The sequence below is a fragment of the Hylobates moloch genome, unplaced genomic scaffold, assembly GCF_009828535.3.
Source record: "Hylobates moloch isolate HMO894 unplaced genomic scaffold, HMol_V3 SCAFFOLD_17, whole genome shotgun sequence".
NCBI lineage: Eukaryota > Metazoa > Chordata > Mammalia > Primates > Hylobatidae > Hylobates > Hylobates moloch.
The window spans coordinates 33,460,285-33,476,621 of NW_026652292.1; the positions used below are offsets into that span (position 1 = coordinate 33,460,285).

The following is a 16,337-nucleotide window of genomic DNA, read 5'->3' on the forward strand; positions in this document are numbered from 1 at the left end:
ACCTAAATGCTCTGTAAACTTAGTGAGAAATACAACACAATTTTTGCCTCTTTCCTTGGTGATTCTATCAATGTATAAAGACCTCATATTATGGGGCTACTTTTTTTCCTTTACTTTATCATCATAACTCTAAGCAGGGTAAATGCAAATGCACTGAACTCAGGTCACAAAAGTGCTACATTTCTTATCAGGCCTGACGTTATCTTGCCAAATGGCATGTGAAACCTTGTCTTACCCTCTTGGAGAAGGGCAGTGTTGACATCTGGAAGACTGAGTAGGGCTGGGTTTGTTAGGCAATGGTTTCTGTGGTAGAGTTGGTAGCTGTACTGACTCAGATAACAGTTCATTCATCAGACCATATGCTTGTGAGATTCGACGACTATAGTGTTCAGAGAGCAGCAATCTGTAGACAAAGAATTAAGCATCATTTATTGAGTCAATTTCAGTTCATCTATCCGGAGGGAATATAGTGTTTGAAGATCACCTAGGATTTTCTGTTTTTTTTGTTTTTGTTTTTGTTTTTGTTTTTTTGAGACAGAGTTTCACTCTTGTCACCCAGGCTGGATTGCAATGGCGTGATCTCGGCTCACTGCAACCTCCGCCTCCCGAATTCAAGCAATTCTCCTGCCTCAGCCTCCCGAGTAGCTGGGATTACAGGTGCCTGGCCACCATGCCCGGCTAATTTCACTTGGCATTTTCTTTCTTCAGCACTTCTAACATCCTTCTATTCATCAGATTTCTGAAAATGATTAGGCAGTATTATTAAAGGTACTTGTAGTTATGGTCTCTGGAGTATTTCCCAAATGCATGTAAATATCTGGGTTGGGAAAGGGAGAACAGCAGAAATAAAGGTCATCAAAACTGAATGAAACACATAATATTTGAAAGCAAATTTGAAAAAAGGCTAGTGAGTCTCATCATTTTCCTTGCAGTGATATCTCCCATAATTTTCTGTTTATTGACAAAAAAGAGACTATTGTGAAAACAGAATTCCTAAGGCATTAATCTATGCCTCAGGTAAGGAAGTTAGAGAGAATACACAGGGTTACAGCTACCAAACTCACCTGTCTTTTTCATGCTTCATCTTTTGTCTCAGCCTTATTTCCCTTGAAGTCATGTAAACCTGCATAAGAAATATCCAGTTGGTTCATTATTGTTCAATCCAAATAATTAAACCATTACACATAATTCTGTTATTTAGGAAACAGTACAAAACACTGTCGTGTTTGATGAAGCTTCCTACTCTAGCATAAAACATAAAAATGTTAAATTAAAACATCATGTAATTAAAGTAAAAACCAATTTAGGGAGGCCACGGCAGGCGGATCACCTGAGGTCAGGAGTTCATGACCAGCCTGGCCAATATGGTGAAACCTCATCTCTACTAAAAATACAAAAATTAGCTAGGCATGTGGCACAAGCCTGTAATCTCAGCTACCTGGGAGGCGGAGGCTGCAGTGAGCTGAGATCGTGCCACTGCACTCCAGCCTGGGCAACGGAGCAAGGCTCCGTTTCAAAAAAATAAATAAATAAATAAAAATAATAAACCAATTTAATAAATGGAATGCAAAATCTATTTTACTAGTTCAATTAATATATTTTATTGAATTAATTAGGAGAGAACCTTATTTGGCTGCACTAAAAATGGAAAGTAGGAACATTTTAGGTGGAAGCACCTATGCTTTATACTTAATCCTGTAATTAACCTCACCAAGAGCTTGTTAATAAAGCAGAAATTAGACATTTAAAATTATCATTTTTATGTTTTAAAATGTTTATCAGAAACCTACTACAGTGAATTGACTGTGATTTATAAACTCTTCAAGTTACACACCAGAAGGCAAACAACAAATGTCAGACACATACATATTATTCCAGAACATTAAGAACTATTGGTGTGAGTTACATGTGAGGTTCTTTTCACACACAATTATGTATATAAAAATGGACACTCAGAAGTAAATTCACTTTTTCAAGGTCGTGTAGAGAAGTAGTCACTAGCAAATTAAAGGTCTTGTTGATTTCTAATAGAAATTCAAATGAAAATGTTAATTACATTAACACCTCACTAATCCCATCCCTTTACCCAAATAGAAGTTAAAAAAAAAACAAAACAAAAAGTGTTTGCAATCTTGAATGAGACCACAAAATCTATGACCCAAGCAGTTCTTAAACCCTTAGAGTTTACTCATTTTGAGACAAGAGTGCACTCTGTTGCCCAGGCAGGAGTGCAGGGGCATGATCACAACTCACTGTAACCTCCAACTCCTGGGCACAAGTGATCTTCTCACCTCGACTAGTTAGGACTACAGGCATGTGCCACCACGTCTGGCTAAATTTTCATTTTCTTATTTTTTTTTGTAGAGACAAGGTCTCACTATGTTGCCTAGGCTGGTCTTGAACTCCTGGCCTCAGGTGATCCTCCTATCTCGGGCTCCCAAAGTGCTGGGATTACAGACATGAGCCACTATTCCTAGCCAATTTATTCTAAATTTGGACACAATTCTAACCATCTTGGGTATTTACTTCACTGACAGCGAGAAGGTAATGTCAGAACCCATTCTATATTAGGCTGGGGGAACACACACACACATACACACACACACACACACACACACACACACTGTCTCTCTCAAACACACATGCACACACTTTAAGATTCTGGTCATGTACCTCAGTAGCCCTGAAGGTCACTACCATCTCTCCTGGGCTATCAAGAAAACGTTATGTTAACACCAATATGCTCTTTTCAGAGACAGGTAAGTAAATTGCACACTTTAAACAATAGTTCACCTACTTTTGCACCATTTGGTGTTTTAATAGAACAGTTTATCTGAAAAATTCACCTAAAGAATTTGTCATCCTAATGATGCTGAAAAAAACGAAGGGATATTGTATTTTATTTCAGATTACAAAGTAAAAGATAAACTGTAATCTAAATGTAATTTTCAAAGTAATGTGACTATCAAAGTAACAGTGCTTTGTTTTACCATCTGAAGAAAAATATACCTGACCTAGCCTGGTGATGTCTGTATTTAGGGCTCAGTAAGTAAATGCTGACAGTTTTAAAGACAGTTAAAAAAACAAAAACCACACACACAGAAGTGACATTGTTCTGTTAATACATGACTGGACAATAATTTTTTTTGTATTCTTTGTAGGTAACTTATGAACAGAAAATTGAAGAGTTTTTTATTTGTTAGCTTTTGCTTTATTTGTAGACACAGGGTCGCCCTTTGTCTCCCAGGCTGGAGTGCAGTGGTGTGATCATAGCTCAATACAGTCTTAAACTTCTGGGCTCAAATGATCCTCCTGCCTCAGCCTCTAGAGTAGCTGAGACTACAGGTGTGTGCTACCACACCTGGCTAATTTTTTTTTTTCTTTTGTAGAGATGAGGTCTCATGATATTGCCCAGGATGCTTTCTACTCTTGGTCACAAGTGATCCTCTCACTTTGGTCTCCCAAAGTTTTCTAAGCAAATAAATTTTATAAACTAAGTAAGGGAGCAGGCATAGAAGAGTCAGTTTTTAAAATGGCTTTAATACACATAGTTGGTTGTTTCAACTGCCAATGACTCTCATTGAAAATTAAAGGAACAACTCCAATTGGTCACCCAATCACTCAACCTCCTCCTCTTGTTAAAATGCTACAGCCATCATTAGCCTGGGGGACAAAAAAATATTTAAGATAATTCAGTATAACTTGGTTAGCACAATATGCTGCAACATTTTAAGGTAATTTATTAACTTTTCCTGACAAGTAAAACATTTACTTTTCTATATGCCAAATTAAAAATGTATCCAAATTATGTTAATCTTTTTCTTAAAATTTTGCCAGGAAAGTAATTACACATATTCTATAATTCCATTACCCTTGACATGGCAGACTTACTGGATGGCTTCTGGGACAGAAAGGGTCATGTTCTTGCCCTCTCTTTTCTGCCAGCTCATTTAAGTACTTTGCCATTCTTTCTTTTCGTTTTCTTTTCATCCAGGCTTGAATCTCTCTTCTTTCCTTGTCAGTTCTTTGTGAATGTCTGCCAGAAGAATGCTGAATTCTGAGAAATTTAACAAGCAAGACATCATTTGCTTTTAAATTTGTTAAGCAGATAAGATATATCATGACTAAACACTATTTATCTGGAAATATTTTGCGCCGTCTTCAAAAGTAGTATATACTTACGTTCTCTAGTCAACTCACTCCAATTATTTTGCGCCGTCTTCAAAAGTAGTATATACTTACGTTCTCTAGTAAACTCACTCCAATTTGTTACCTGAACTCCACTGAAAATGGACTCAGAAAGCTAACAACTTCTTTATAACATTTGCCTTAAACTCGATTTTCCCTTCTTCTTTAAACTCTGTCTTACCTGAGTCTTTTCCTAACTCTCAGAAAACTATATAGCCTCCTGCATTGGCTCCTTTCTTCTCTGCTCACTGCTTCAGAATTAATGTCTTAAAGGTTCTCCTTTTGACTTTTTTTAAACTTTTTAATTTTGTGAGTACACAGTCTATGTATATATTTATAGGGTACATGAGATATTTTGATACAGGTATGCAATGCATAATAAACACATCATGTAAAATGGGGAGGTTTCCACTTCTTTATCTATTAATATAACTTATTCCCTGCACTATCTCTATCACTTTCAAAACTTCTAATACAGGGCTGGGCTCAGTGGCTCACACCTGTAATCCCAGAACTCTGGGAGGCCAAGGCAGGCAGACTGCTTTAGCCCAGGAGTTCAAGACCAGCCTGGGCAAGATGATGACATGTCATCTCTATTAAAAAAAAAAAAATTAGCCAGGTTGAATGGCACATGCCTGTAATCCCAGCTACTCAGGAGGCTGAGGTGGGTGGGAGGATCACTTGAGCCTGGGAGGTCAAAGCTGCAGTGAGCAGTGATTGCGCCACTGCATTCCAGCCTGGGTGACAGAGGGAGACTGTCTCAAAAAAACAAAAAAATTGTAACACAGAGGTGACTTCCAACAGCTGCCCTTATGGATCTACTCCCATGCTTAGGCTCATGCCACACTTCCCATAGTCTGGCCCAAATTAACAGACTACGCATGGCAGGTATACTGGGAAAGGCCCATTCCTGCAAGACACAGGTGACTCTGTGGGTGACTTGGCCTGAGATCTTACCATTGACCTGGCCAAAATATTCTTAAAACTACACAGTGCACTGAGACTCTGTCTCCCCTACCCTCTTTCCCTCTCCTTTACAGGGAGGGCTGAGAGCTGCATCATAGTCTGATGCTTCTCCTTACTTCTTCCCTGCACTCTGCCATCCTCTCACAAGCATTTTCCCCAGTAAATCTCTTCTACAGCTAATCCGACCTTAGCTTCTGCTTCTTGGAGGATCTGAACTAACACACATGCACTAGGAGTGGTCTGAGAAAATGGGTGGTGCAAAATGGGGATTTGGGGCAAGGTGCAGTGGCATGCACCTGTAGTCCCAGCTCCTTGGGAGGCTGAAGTGGGACAATCGTGAGTTCAAGCCCAGCTTGGGCAAAATAGCAAACCTCCATCTCCAAAAAAGAAAATTTTAAAAAATTTCTTTTTTAAAAGATGGGGACTTGAGACAGATGCATCACCCAGTGATTGAAAAAGACACCCCTAAACAGAAGACCAGTCACAAATACAAACAATAGTTTATTCTGAGTATCTGCTTTCCTTTTGAGGCTCTGGAATCTTAATACATGGCAGGCAGTATCCCCCCAGTAAAACCCCAGGCACTGAATTTCTAATGGGCTTGCCTGGTAGACATTTCACACATGTTGTCACAACTTGTTACTGGAGGAATTAAGTGCATTCTGTGCGACTCCACTGGGAAAAGACTCTTAGAAGCTTGTGCCTGATTTTCCCTGGAATTTACTCCATGTGCCTTTTGCCTCCTGTTAGGATAAATTATAGCCATGAAAATGACTATTTGCTGAGTTCTGTGCATCCTCCTAGGTGATTTCTGAACCTGGAGGTGATTTTAGGGACCCCTAGCACAGGGTCAGATCTACATCAGCACTGCAGTATGATAGTTGTCCCCAATTTTATGGCATCCTCCCTTTTTCCCTCACAGGCATTTCTCCAAATAAATCTCTTGCTCATCAAAATCTCATCTGCTTTGCAGAGGACTTAAAACTAATATACCGATGAATATTACCACTTGATGTTCTTCTGCCACCTTATATCTAAAACTGCATTCTCTTTTTTATTCTATTTTTTTTTCTGAGACGGAGTTTCACTCTTGTTGCCCAGGCTGGAGTGCAATGGCACGATCTTGGCTCACTGCAACCTCTGCCTCCTGGGTTTAAGCGATTCTCCTGCCTCAGCTTCCCGAGTAGCTGAGATTACAGGCTCGCACCACCATGCCCGGCCTTTTGCATTTTTAGTAGAAACGGGGTTTCACCATGTTAGTCAGGCTGGTCTTGAACTCCTGACCTCAGGTGATCCGCCCGCCTCAGCCTCCCAAAATGCTGGGATTATAGGCATGAGCCACCAAGCCCAGCCATTATTTAATTAAATTAAATTTATTTATTTATTTATTTATTTATTTATTTATTTGTTTGTTTTTGAAACCTCGTCTCTACCAAAACTATAAAAATTAGCTGGGTGCAGTGGCACACATCTGTGGTCCCAGCTACTTGGAGGCTAAGGTGGGAGAATCACTTAAGCCTGGGGAGGTTGAGGCTGCAGTAAGCCATGATTGTGCCACTGCACCCTAGCCTAGGTGACAGAGTGAGACCCTGTCTCAAAAAACAAACAAACAAAAGATATATTATGTCCTTCTCAGGAAAGGAAGCAAAATTAACAGAATACAGGATTTAAAAGATATTTTTATTAAAAAAAATTTATTTTGAGATTGGGTTACGAGACTGGCTAATTTTTGTATTTTTGGTAGAAATGGGGTTTCCCTATGTTGCCCCTGCATTCTTTATCCTGCTAAGTAAATCACCATCAACTCAGTCACCCAAGTAAAAAAGCTGTCACTCTTACCACCTGATAGCCTCCAAATGTTTACTTACACCTATTACCCTACACTCTCCATTCTGATCACCTCATCTCTAAACTACTGAGGTAAGTCTTCTAACTGGCTCTAATTTGTATCTTAAAGCCCTGTGCTGCATGCAGATGATGTCACCTGGAGCTTAAGGACCTGCATGCATCACTGCTGAAAGAAATACAAAACAAATGGAAACACATCCCATGCTCATGGATGGGAAGAATCCATATTGTGAAAATGACCATATTGCCAAAAGCAATCTACAAATTCAATGCAATTCCTATCAAAATACCATCATAAGGGCCAGGTGCGGTGGCTCACCTGAGGTCAGGAGCTCAAGACCAGCCTGGCCAACATGGCAAAAACCCATCTCTATTAAAAATGAACAAATTAGCCAGGTGTGGTGGCATGGACCTGTAATCCCAGCTACTAGGGAGGCTGAGGCAGAAAAATTGCTTGAACCCAGGAGGCAGAGGTTGCAGTGAGCTGAGATTGTGCCACTGTACTCCAGCCTGGGCAACTGTGTCAAAAAAAAAAAAAAAGAAAAAAAAAATCATTATTCTTCACAGAACTAGAAAAGACAATCCTAAAATTCATATGGAACCAAAAAAAGAGCCTGTACAGCCAAAGCAAGACAAAGCAAAAAGAATAAATCTGGAGGCATCACATTATGACTTCAAACTATACTATAAGGCCATAGTCACCAAAACAGCATGGTACTGGTATAAAAATAGGCACGTAGACCAATGGAACAGAATAGAGAATCCAGAAATAAACCCAAATACTTACAGGCAACTGATCTTCGACAAAGCAAACAAAAACATAAAGGGGGAAGGACACTCTATTCAACAAATGGTGCTGGGATAATTGGCAAGCCACATGTAGAAGAATAAAACTGGATCTTTATCTCTCACCTTATACAAAAATCAACTCAAGATGTATCAAGGACTTAAATCTAAGACCTGAAACCATAAAAATTCTAGAAGATAATATCGGAAAAACCCTTCTAGACACTGGCTTAAGCAAAGGCTTCATGACCAAGAACCCAAAAGCAAGTGCAACAAAAACAATGATAAATAGGTGGAACTTAAACTAAAAAGTTTCTGCACAGCAAAAGAAACAATCAGCAGAGTAAACAGACAACCCAGAGTGAGAGAAAATCTTCACAATCTATACATCCGACAAAGAACTAATATCCAGAATATATGAGGAACTCAAACAAATAAGCAAGAAAAAAAAATTCCATCAAAACAATAGAGTTAAGGCATGAAGAGACAATTCACAAAAGAAGATATACAAATGGCCAACAAACATATGAAAAAATGCTCAACATCACTAATGATCAGGGAAATGCAAATAAAAAACCACAATGCAATATCATCTTCTGCAAGAATGGACATAATCAAAACATCAAAAAATAATAGATGTTGGCAGGGATGTGGTTAAAAGGGAACATTTTTACACTGCTGGTGGGAATGTAAACTAGTACAACCACTATGGAAAATAGTGTGGATATTCCTTAAAGAACTAAAAGTAGAACTACCATTTGATCCAGCAATCCCACTACTGGGTAGCTACCCGGAGGAAAATAAGTCATTATATGAAAAAGATACTTGCACACGCATGTTTATAGCAGCACAATTCGCAACTGCAAAAATACGGAACCAGCCCAAATGCCCATCAAGCAATGAGTGGATAAAGAAATTGTGGTACACATATACACCATGTCATACTATTCAGCCATAAAAAGGAATGAAATAATGGCATTCGCAGCAACCTGGATGGAATTGGAGACCATTATCCTAAGTGAAATAACTCAGGAATGGAAAACCAAACATTGTATGCTCTCACTCACAAGCTATGAGGAGGCAAAGGCATAAGAATGATAACAATGAACTTCAAGGACTTGGCAGAAAGGGTGGGAGGTGGGTGAGGAATAAAGACTACAAATTGGGTACAGTATATACTGTTCAGGTTGATGGGTGCACCAAAATCTCACAAATCATCACTGAAGAACTTACTCATGTAACCAAATGCCACTTGTTCCCCCAAAACCTAAGGAAATTAATTTAAAAAAAAAAGAACCTGCATGTGAGTATCAAAGACAATGGCCAAGAACAAATAAAGGGGGTAGAAGTCCAGGAATGTATTTCACATGGTCAGCCAAAACAACTTTAAGGCTAAAAACAAAGCAAAGCCAGTTACTACTAATCTTAAAATAAATATTATGAATGATGAAAAGTTAACAATGTTAATAAAGCATTTGTAAATATACAAAAGGAACTAGACAACTTATCAAAAGCCCTTTCTCTTGAACCTCTGCAAAAAGAACCAATTCCTCAGAAACGTCATGAAAGCAAATCAGTTAATGTTGATGAAGCTGTAATACAGTTGTGATACAGTGTAATACAGTGGTGATGCATCTAATTCCCCCCAAAAGACCAATACATTATATGTTTTATACAATTTTATTTTTAAAAATCTTAATGTGCAGGCATTGGCACATTTTAAAAACAAACTGCATAAATAGATCTTTCCTCCAATCTAGGAAAAATGGAATGTCAGAAGTCAACAAAATGGATAAACTTAAAGTGCTAAAACAGAAGGCACTTCACCAAATCTGTTCACTGAAACAGATATATATCCTTGCTTACATCTTTCACATTATAGGCTGCAGTGAATGTCTGTCTGGATAGAAGAACATACAGAAATAGTTTCATGGCAGTAAAAATGTAAGTCGAAGAAGTGATGAGTACTTTGCCAATGTATTTTGTTTTTGATAACCTTCCTTTGTTTTTGATAACTTTCCTTTTATAAGTGGAGAAAACAGGATTCAGAATTGAAAGAAAAGTTGAAATCGCAGAATGCAGTTACTTGGGGGATGGGGAGGTTGGTAGATATTAAATCGGTTTTCCCCTGAAGCAAAATGAAAAGAAAAACAGCCCTTTCTACCACACCCTACTGCGTGTCAATATGTCGAACTCGGTGATTCCCTCTGGTCTTCACACTCAGCTAGTCTCACCTTCCCCTTCTAATGCACAAACTCTAGCTACATCTAATTCCTTGTCCTTCACTTACAAATATAAGAACTACTGTGATTGCCTTCTTTCACTGACTTTCTTCCCCTGAGCTCCCATAAACACTGATATAACTTGGTCTTAGAGCTCTATCTCCAAGAGCAGAAACCATATTTAATTTCTTTTTAGTAAAATTTTTTTTTGAGATGGAGTTCCGCTCTTGTCACCCAGGTTGGAGTGCAGTGGCATGATCTTGGCTCACTGCAACCTCCACCTCCCAGGTTCAAGCGATTCTCCTGTCTCAGCCTCCCAAGTAGATGGGATTACAGGTGCCCACTACCGCACCTGGCTAATTTTTTGTATTTTCAGTAGAGACGGGGTTTCGTCATGTTGGACAGGCTGGTCTCGAACTCCTGACCTCCTGATCCACCCGCCTCAGCCTCCCAAAGTGCTAAGATTATAGGCATGAGCCACCGTGCCAGGCCAAATATTTTTTATAGAGATGAGGTTTTGCTACATTGCCCAGGCTGGTCTCAAACTCCTGAGCTCAAATGATCCTCCCACCTCAGCCTCGAAAGTGCTGAGATTACAGGTGTGAGCTACTGCATCCAGTCAATATTTAATTTTTATTCTAATTATTGACATTTAATAGACTATTGTTAACATGATCATTAACCTAACAAAACAACTGAAGGTAACTAAATGCATTAGCTAAGGAAGTTAGCGTTTAACATGGTCTTAATATAAGGTTATATAGGCCGGGAGCGGCGGCTCACGCTTGTAATCCCAGCACTTTGGGAGGCCGAGGCGGGCGGATCATGAGGTCAGGAGATTGAGACCACGGTGAAACTCTGTCTCTACTAAAAATACAAAAAAATTAGCTCAGCGTGGTGGCGGGGGCCTGTAGTCCCAGCTACTCGGAGAGGCTGAGGCAGGAGAATGGCGTGAACTCAGGAGGCGGAGCTTGCAGTGAGCCGAGATCGCGCCACTGCACTCCAGCCTGGGTGACAGAGCAAGACTCCGTCTCCAAAAAAAAAAATATATATATATATATGGTTATATATAATACAGCACATACATGGAATAATAGAAATTAAAATAATTACATAGAAATTAGTGGAATCCTTTTTCCTTTGTTGTACAATATTTTCTGGTAATAGAAAAATATTGTTACCATAAAATAATGAGGTCTTACAAGTTCAATAACAACTTCTTTTGAGAACAAAATGACTTCGAGAAGTGTTTGTAATGTCTTTGCCCATTTTTTAATCTAGTTGTTCTTTGCTTATTCAACCGTTCAAGTTTTTTTTTTTTTTTGAGACAGAGTCTTGCTCTGTCGCCCAGGCTGGAGTGCAATGGCGCAATCTTGGCTCACTGCAAGCTCCACCTCTCGGGTTCACGCCATTCTCCTGCCTCAGCCTCTTGAGTAGCTGGGACTACAGGCGCCCGCCACCACGCCCGGCTAATTTTTTTGTATTTTTCAGTAGAGACGGGGTTTCACCGGGTTAGCCAGGATGGTCTCAATCTCCTGACTCTTCAGTTTTCCCCTGAAGCAAAATGAAAAGAAAAACAGCCCTTTCTACCACACCCTACTGCATGTCAATATGTTGAACTCAGTGATTCCCTCTGGTCTTCACACTCAGCTAGTCTCACCTTCCCCTTCTAATGCACAAACTCTAGCTACATCTAATTCCTTGTCCTTCACTTATAAATATAAGAACTACTGTGACTGCCTTCTTTCACTGACTTTCTTCCCACTGACTTTCTTTGATCCGCCCGCCTCGGCCTCCCAAAGTGCTGGGATTACAGGCGTGAGCCACTGCACCCAGCCCAATTGTTCAAGTTCTTTATAGATTCTGCATATTAGATCATTGTTGGATGCAAAGGTTGTGAATATTTTCTCCCATTCTGTAGGTTGTCTGTTTACTCTGTTGATTATTTTGCTGTGCAGAAGCTCTTTAATTACATCCCACTTGTCAATTTTTGTTTTTGTTACAACTGCTCTTGAGAACTTAGTCATAAATTCTTTCCCAAGGCCAGTGTCCAGAATGGTATTTCCTAAGTTTCTTCTAGGACTCTTATGGTTTGAGGTCTTATATTTAAATGTTTTATGCATCTTGTGTTAATTTTTGTATACGGTGAAAGGCAGGGGTCCAGTTTCATTCTTCTGCGTATGGCTAACCAGCTCTCTCACAACCTTTACAGGGAGTCATTTCCCCTGCCTTTCCCCCTAATTTTTGTCAACTTTGTCAAAGATCAGATGGCTGTAGTTGTGCAACTTTATTTCTGAGTTCTCTATTCTGTTCCATTGGTCTGTATGTCCATTTTTGTACCCATACCATGCTGTTTTGGTTACTGTAACCTTGTATAATTTGAAGGCAGGTAACATGATGCCTCTGGCTTTGCTCTTTTTGCTCAGGATTGCTTTGGCCATTCGGACCCTGTTTTGGTTCCATATGAATTTTAGAATAGTTTTTTTTTTTAATTCTGTTTAAAATGATATTGGTAGCTTGAAAGAAATAGTGTTGAATCTATAGATTGCTTTGGGCAGTATGGTCATTTTAAGGATATTGATTCTTCTGTGAGCATGGGATGTTTTCCATTTTTTTATGTCACCTGCGATTTCTTTCAGAAGTGTTTTGTAGTTCTCCTTGCTGAGATCTCTCACCTCTTTGGTTAGAGATGTGTGTGTGTGTGTGTGTGTGTGTGTGTGTGTGTGTGTGTATTTGTGTGTGTCTGTTGTAAATGGGACTACATTCTTGCTTTGGTTCTCAGCTTGAATGTTACTGGTGCATAGAAATGCTACTGATTTTTCGTACATTGATGTTGTATCCTGAAACTTTACTGAAGTCATTTGTCAGTTCTAGGAGGCTTTTGGAGGAGTCTTTAGGTTTTCTAGGTATAGAATCATACTGTCATAGAAAAGAGATACTCTGAATTCTTATTTTCCTATTTGGATGCCTTGCATTTATTTCTCTTACCTGATTCCTCTGGCTAGGACTTCCAGTACTATGTTAAATAGAAGTGGTAAGATTGAGCATTCTTGTCTTGTACGAGTTCTTAAGGTGAATGCTTCCAGCTTTTGCCCATTCAGTAAGATGTTGGCTGTGGGTTTGTCATAAATGGCTATTAATCACATTTATTGATTTGTGTATGTTGAACCAATCTTGCATCCTAGAAATGAGGCCTACTTGATTATGGTGAATTAACAATCACCACAATTTGATGTGCTGCTTTCAGTTTACTATATTTTGTTGAAGATTTTTGCTTCTATATTCATCAGGGATGTTGGCCTGTAGTTTTCTTTTTCCCTTGGGTCTTTGCCAGGTTTTGGTATCAGGGTGATGCCACCTTCATAGAAAGATTCGGGAGGAGTCTGCCTTCCTTGATTTTTTAAAAGAGTTTCAGTAGAATTCCCACCAGTTCTTTTATGTTTCGCAGAATTTGGCTGTGAATCCATCTGGTCTGGGGCTTTTATTGGTTGGTGGGTTTTTTATTCCTGATTCCATTTCAGGACTTCATAGTGGTCTGTTCAGGGTTTCAAGTTTCTTCCTGATTCAATGTTGGGGGGTTGTGTGTTTCCAGGAATTTATCCATTTCCTCTAGATTTTCTACTTTGTGCATACAGGTGTTCATAATAGTCTCTGAGGATCTTTTGTATTTCTGTGGGATCGGTTGTAATGTCACCTTTGTTGTTTTCTAATTGTGCTTATTTGGATCTTCTCTCTTTTTTTCTTTGTTAATGTAGCTAGTGGTCCATCAATCTAGTTTATCCTTTCTAATAACCAACTTTTGGTATTGTTGATTCTTTGAATGGATTTTTGGTTCTCGATTTTGTTCACTTCTGCTCTGATTTTAGTTACTTATTTTCTTTTGCTAGCTCTGGGGTTAATTTGTTCTGTTTTTCTAGTTCTCTAGGTGTGATGTTAGATTACTAATTTGAAATCATTCTAACTTTTTGATGTAGGTGTTTAGTGCTATAAACTTTCCTTTTTTTTTTTTTTTTTTTTGAGACGGAGTCTTGCTCTGTCACCCAGGCTGGAGTGCAGTGGCACAATCTTGGCTCACTGCAAGCTCTGCCTCCCAGGTTCATGCCATTCTCCCGCCTCAGCCTCCCAAGCAGCTGGGACTACAGGCGCCCGCCACCACGCCCGGCTAATTTTTTCTATTTTTAGTAGAGATGGGGTTTCACCATGTTAGCTACCTGGTGATCCGCCCGCCTCGGCCTCCAAGTGTGGATTACAGGCTGACCGCCCATTTTTTTTTTTTTTTTTTTTTTTGAAGATTTTGTTTTGCCAGGTTGGTTCAAGGCTGATTTGGTCACCACAACCTCTGCCTCCAGGTTCAATGTTCTCTTGCCTCACCTCCGATAGTGGATTACAGGATGTGCCACCAGCCCTAATTTTGTTTTTTAGTGATGGGTTTCATGTTGGTCAGGTGGTCTCAATCCCAAACTCAGGTCCCCCCCGGCCTCCAAATGTGGATTACAGTGTGGGCACCGTGCCCACCTCAAATTTTCCTCTCAATGTTGCCTTTGCCAAAAGTCATTCAGGAGCAAGTTGTTTAACTTCCATGTAATAGTGTGGTTTTGAGAGGTCTTCTTGGTATTGATTTCTATTTTTATGCCTCTATGATCTGAAAGTATGGTTGGTATGTGTATTAGTCTGTTCTCACACTGCTAATAAAGACATACCTGAGACTGGATAATTTATAAAGGAAAGAGGTTTAATTAACTCACAGTTAAACATGGCTGGGGAGGCCTCAAGAAACTTATAATCATGACGGAAGGGGAAGCAAACATGTCCTTCTCCACATGGGGGCAGGAAGGAGAAGAATGAGTGCCCAGCAAAGAAGAAAGTCCCTTACAAAACCATTAGATCGGCCAGGTGCAGTGGCTCACACCTGTAATCCCAGCACTTTGGGAAGTTGAGGTGGGTGGATCACAAGGTCAGGAGATTGAGACCATCCTGGCCAACATAGTGAAACCCTGTCTCTACTAAAAATATAAAAATTAGCTGGACGTGGTGGCACGTGCCTGTAATCCCAGCTACTTGGGAGGCTGAGGCAGGAATAACTTGAACCAGGGAGTCAGAGGTTGCAGCGAGCTGAGATCGCACCATGGCATTCTAGCCTGGCAACAGAGCGAGACTCCATCGCAAAAAAACAACAGAAAACCCATCAGATCTCATGAAATAGTGTTTTTACTATCATGAGAACAGGATGGGGCGAACCACCTCCATGATTAAATTATCTCCACCAACATGTGGGGATTATGGGAACTACAATTCAAGATGAGATGTGGATGATGAAACAATCAAGACCATATCATTCTGTCCCGGCCCCTTCCAAATCTCATGTCCTCATAATTCAAAACACAATCACGTCCTTCCAACAGTCCCCCAAAGTCTTAACTCATTCTACCATTAACTCAAAAGTCCAAGTCCAAAGTCTCATCTGAGACAACGCAAGTCCCTTCTGCCTGTAAAATCAAAAGCAAGTTAGTTACTTCCTTGATACAATGGAGGTACAGGCATTGGGTAAAAATACCCGGTCCAAACAGGAGAAATTAGCCAAAACAAAGGGGCTATCAGCCTCATACAAGTCCAAAATCCAATAGGGCAGTCATTAAACCTTAAAGTTCCAAAATGATCTTCTTTGACTCCATGTCTCACATCCAGGTCATGCTGATGCAAGAGGTGGGTTCCCATGGTCTTGGACAGCTCTGTCCCTGTGGCTTTGAAGGGTACAGCCCTCTGTCCCAGCTGCTTTCACAGCCAGCATTGTCTGTGACTTCTCCAGGCACATGGTGCAAGCTGTCGGTAAATCTACCATTCTGGGGTCTGAAGGACGATGGCCCTCTTCTCACAGCTCCCCTAGGCAGTGCCCCAGAAGGGAATGTGTGTGGGGGCTCCAACCCCACATTTCCCTCCCACACTGCCCTAGCAGAGGTTCTCCATGAGAGCTATGCCCTTGCAACAAACTTCTGCCTGGCGTTTCCATACATCCTCTGAAATCTACAAGGAGGTTCCCAAACTTCAATTCTTGACTTCTATTCACCCACAAGCTCAACACTACGTGGAGGCTGCCAAGGCTTGGGGCTTGCACCTTCTGAAGCCACAGCCCGAGCTGCATCTTGGTGCCTTCTAGCCACAGCTAGAGAGGATAGGATGCAGGGCACCAAGTCCCTAGGCTGCACACAGCAAGGAGGGCCTGGGCCTGGCCCAGGAAACCATTTTTCCCTCCTAGACCTCTGGGCCTGTGATGGGAGGGGCTGCCATGAAGGTCTCTGACATGCCCTGAAGATATTTTCCCCATGGTCT

The 16,337-nt window shown here is 40.4% G+C and overlaps 1 protein-coding gene and 1 pseudogene across 1 annotated transcript in view; one reads left to right on the plus strand and one right to left on the minus strand.

The window, feature by feature from the left end:
- CPLANE1 (ciliogenesis and planar polarity effector complex subunit 1) overlaps positions 1 to 16,337 on the minus strand; it is a 147,668-nt gene that overhangs the window by 14,094 nt on the left and 117,237 nt on the right. Inside the window, exons 43-45 of the mRNA XM_058430104.1 lie at positions 3,892 to 4,057; positions 1,065 to 1,123; positions 236 to 403 (exon numbers count right to left, since the gene is read on the minus strand). Of these exons, the coding sequence (XP_058286087.1) occupies positions 236 to 403; positions 1,065 to 1,123; positions 3,892 to 4,057 (393 nt within the window). The remainder of the gene's footprint in view (positions 1 to 235; positions 404 to 1,064; positions 1,124 to 3,891; positions 4,058 to 16,337) is intronic.
- Positions 9,108 to 9,693, plus strand: LOC116456913 (ribosomal biogenesis factor-like; annotated as a pseudogene).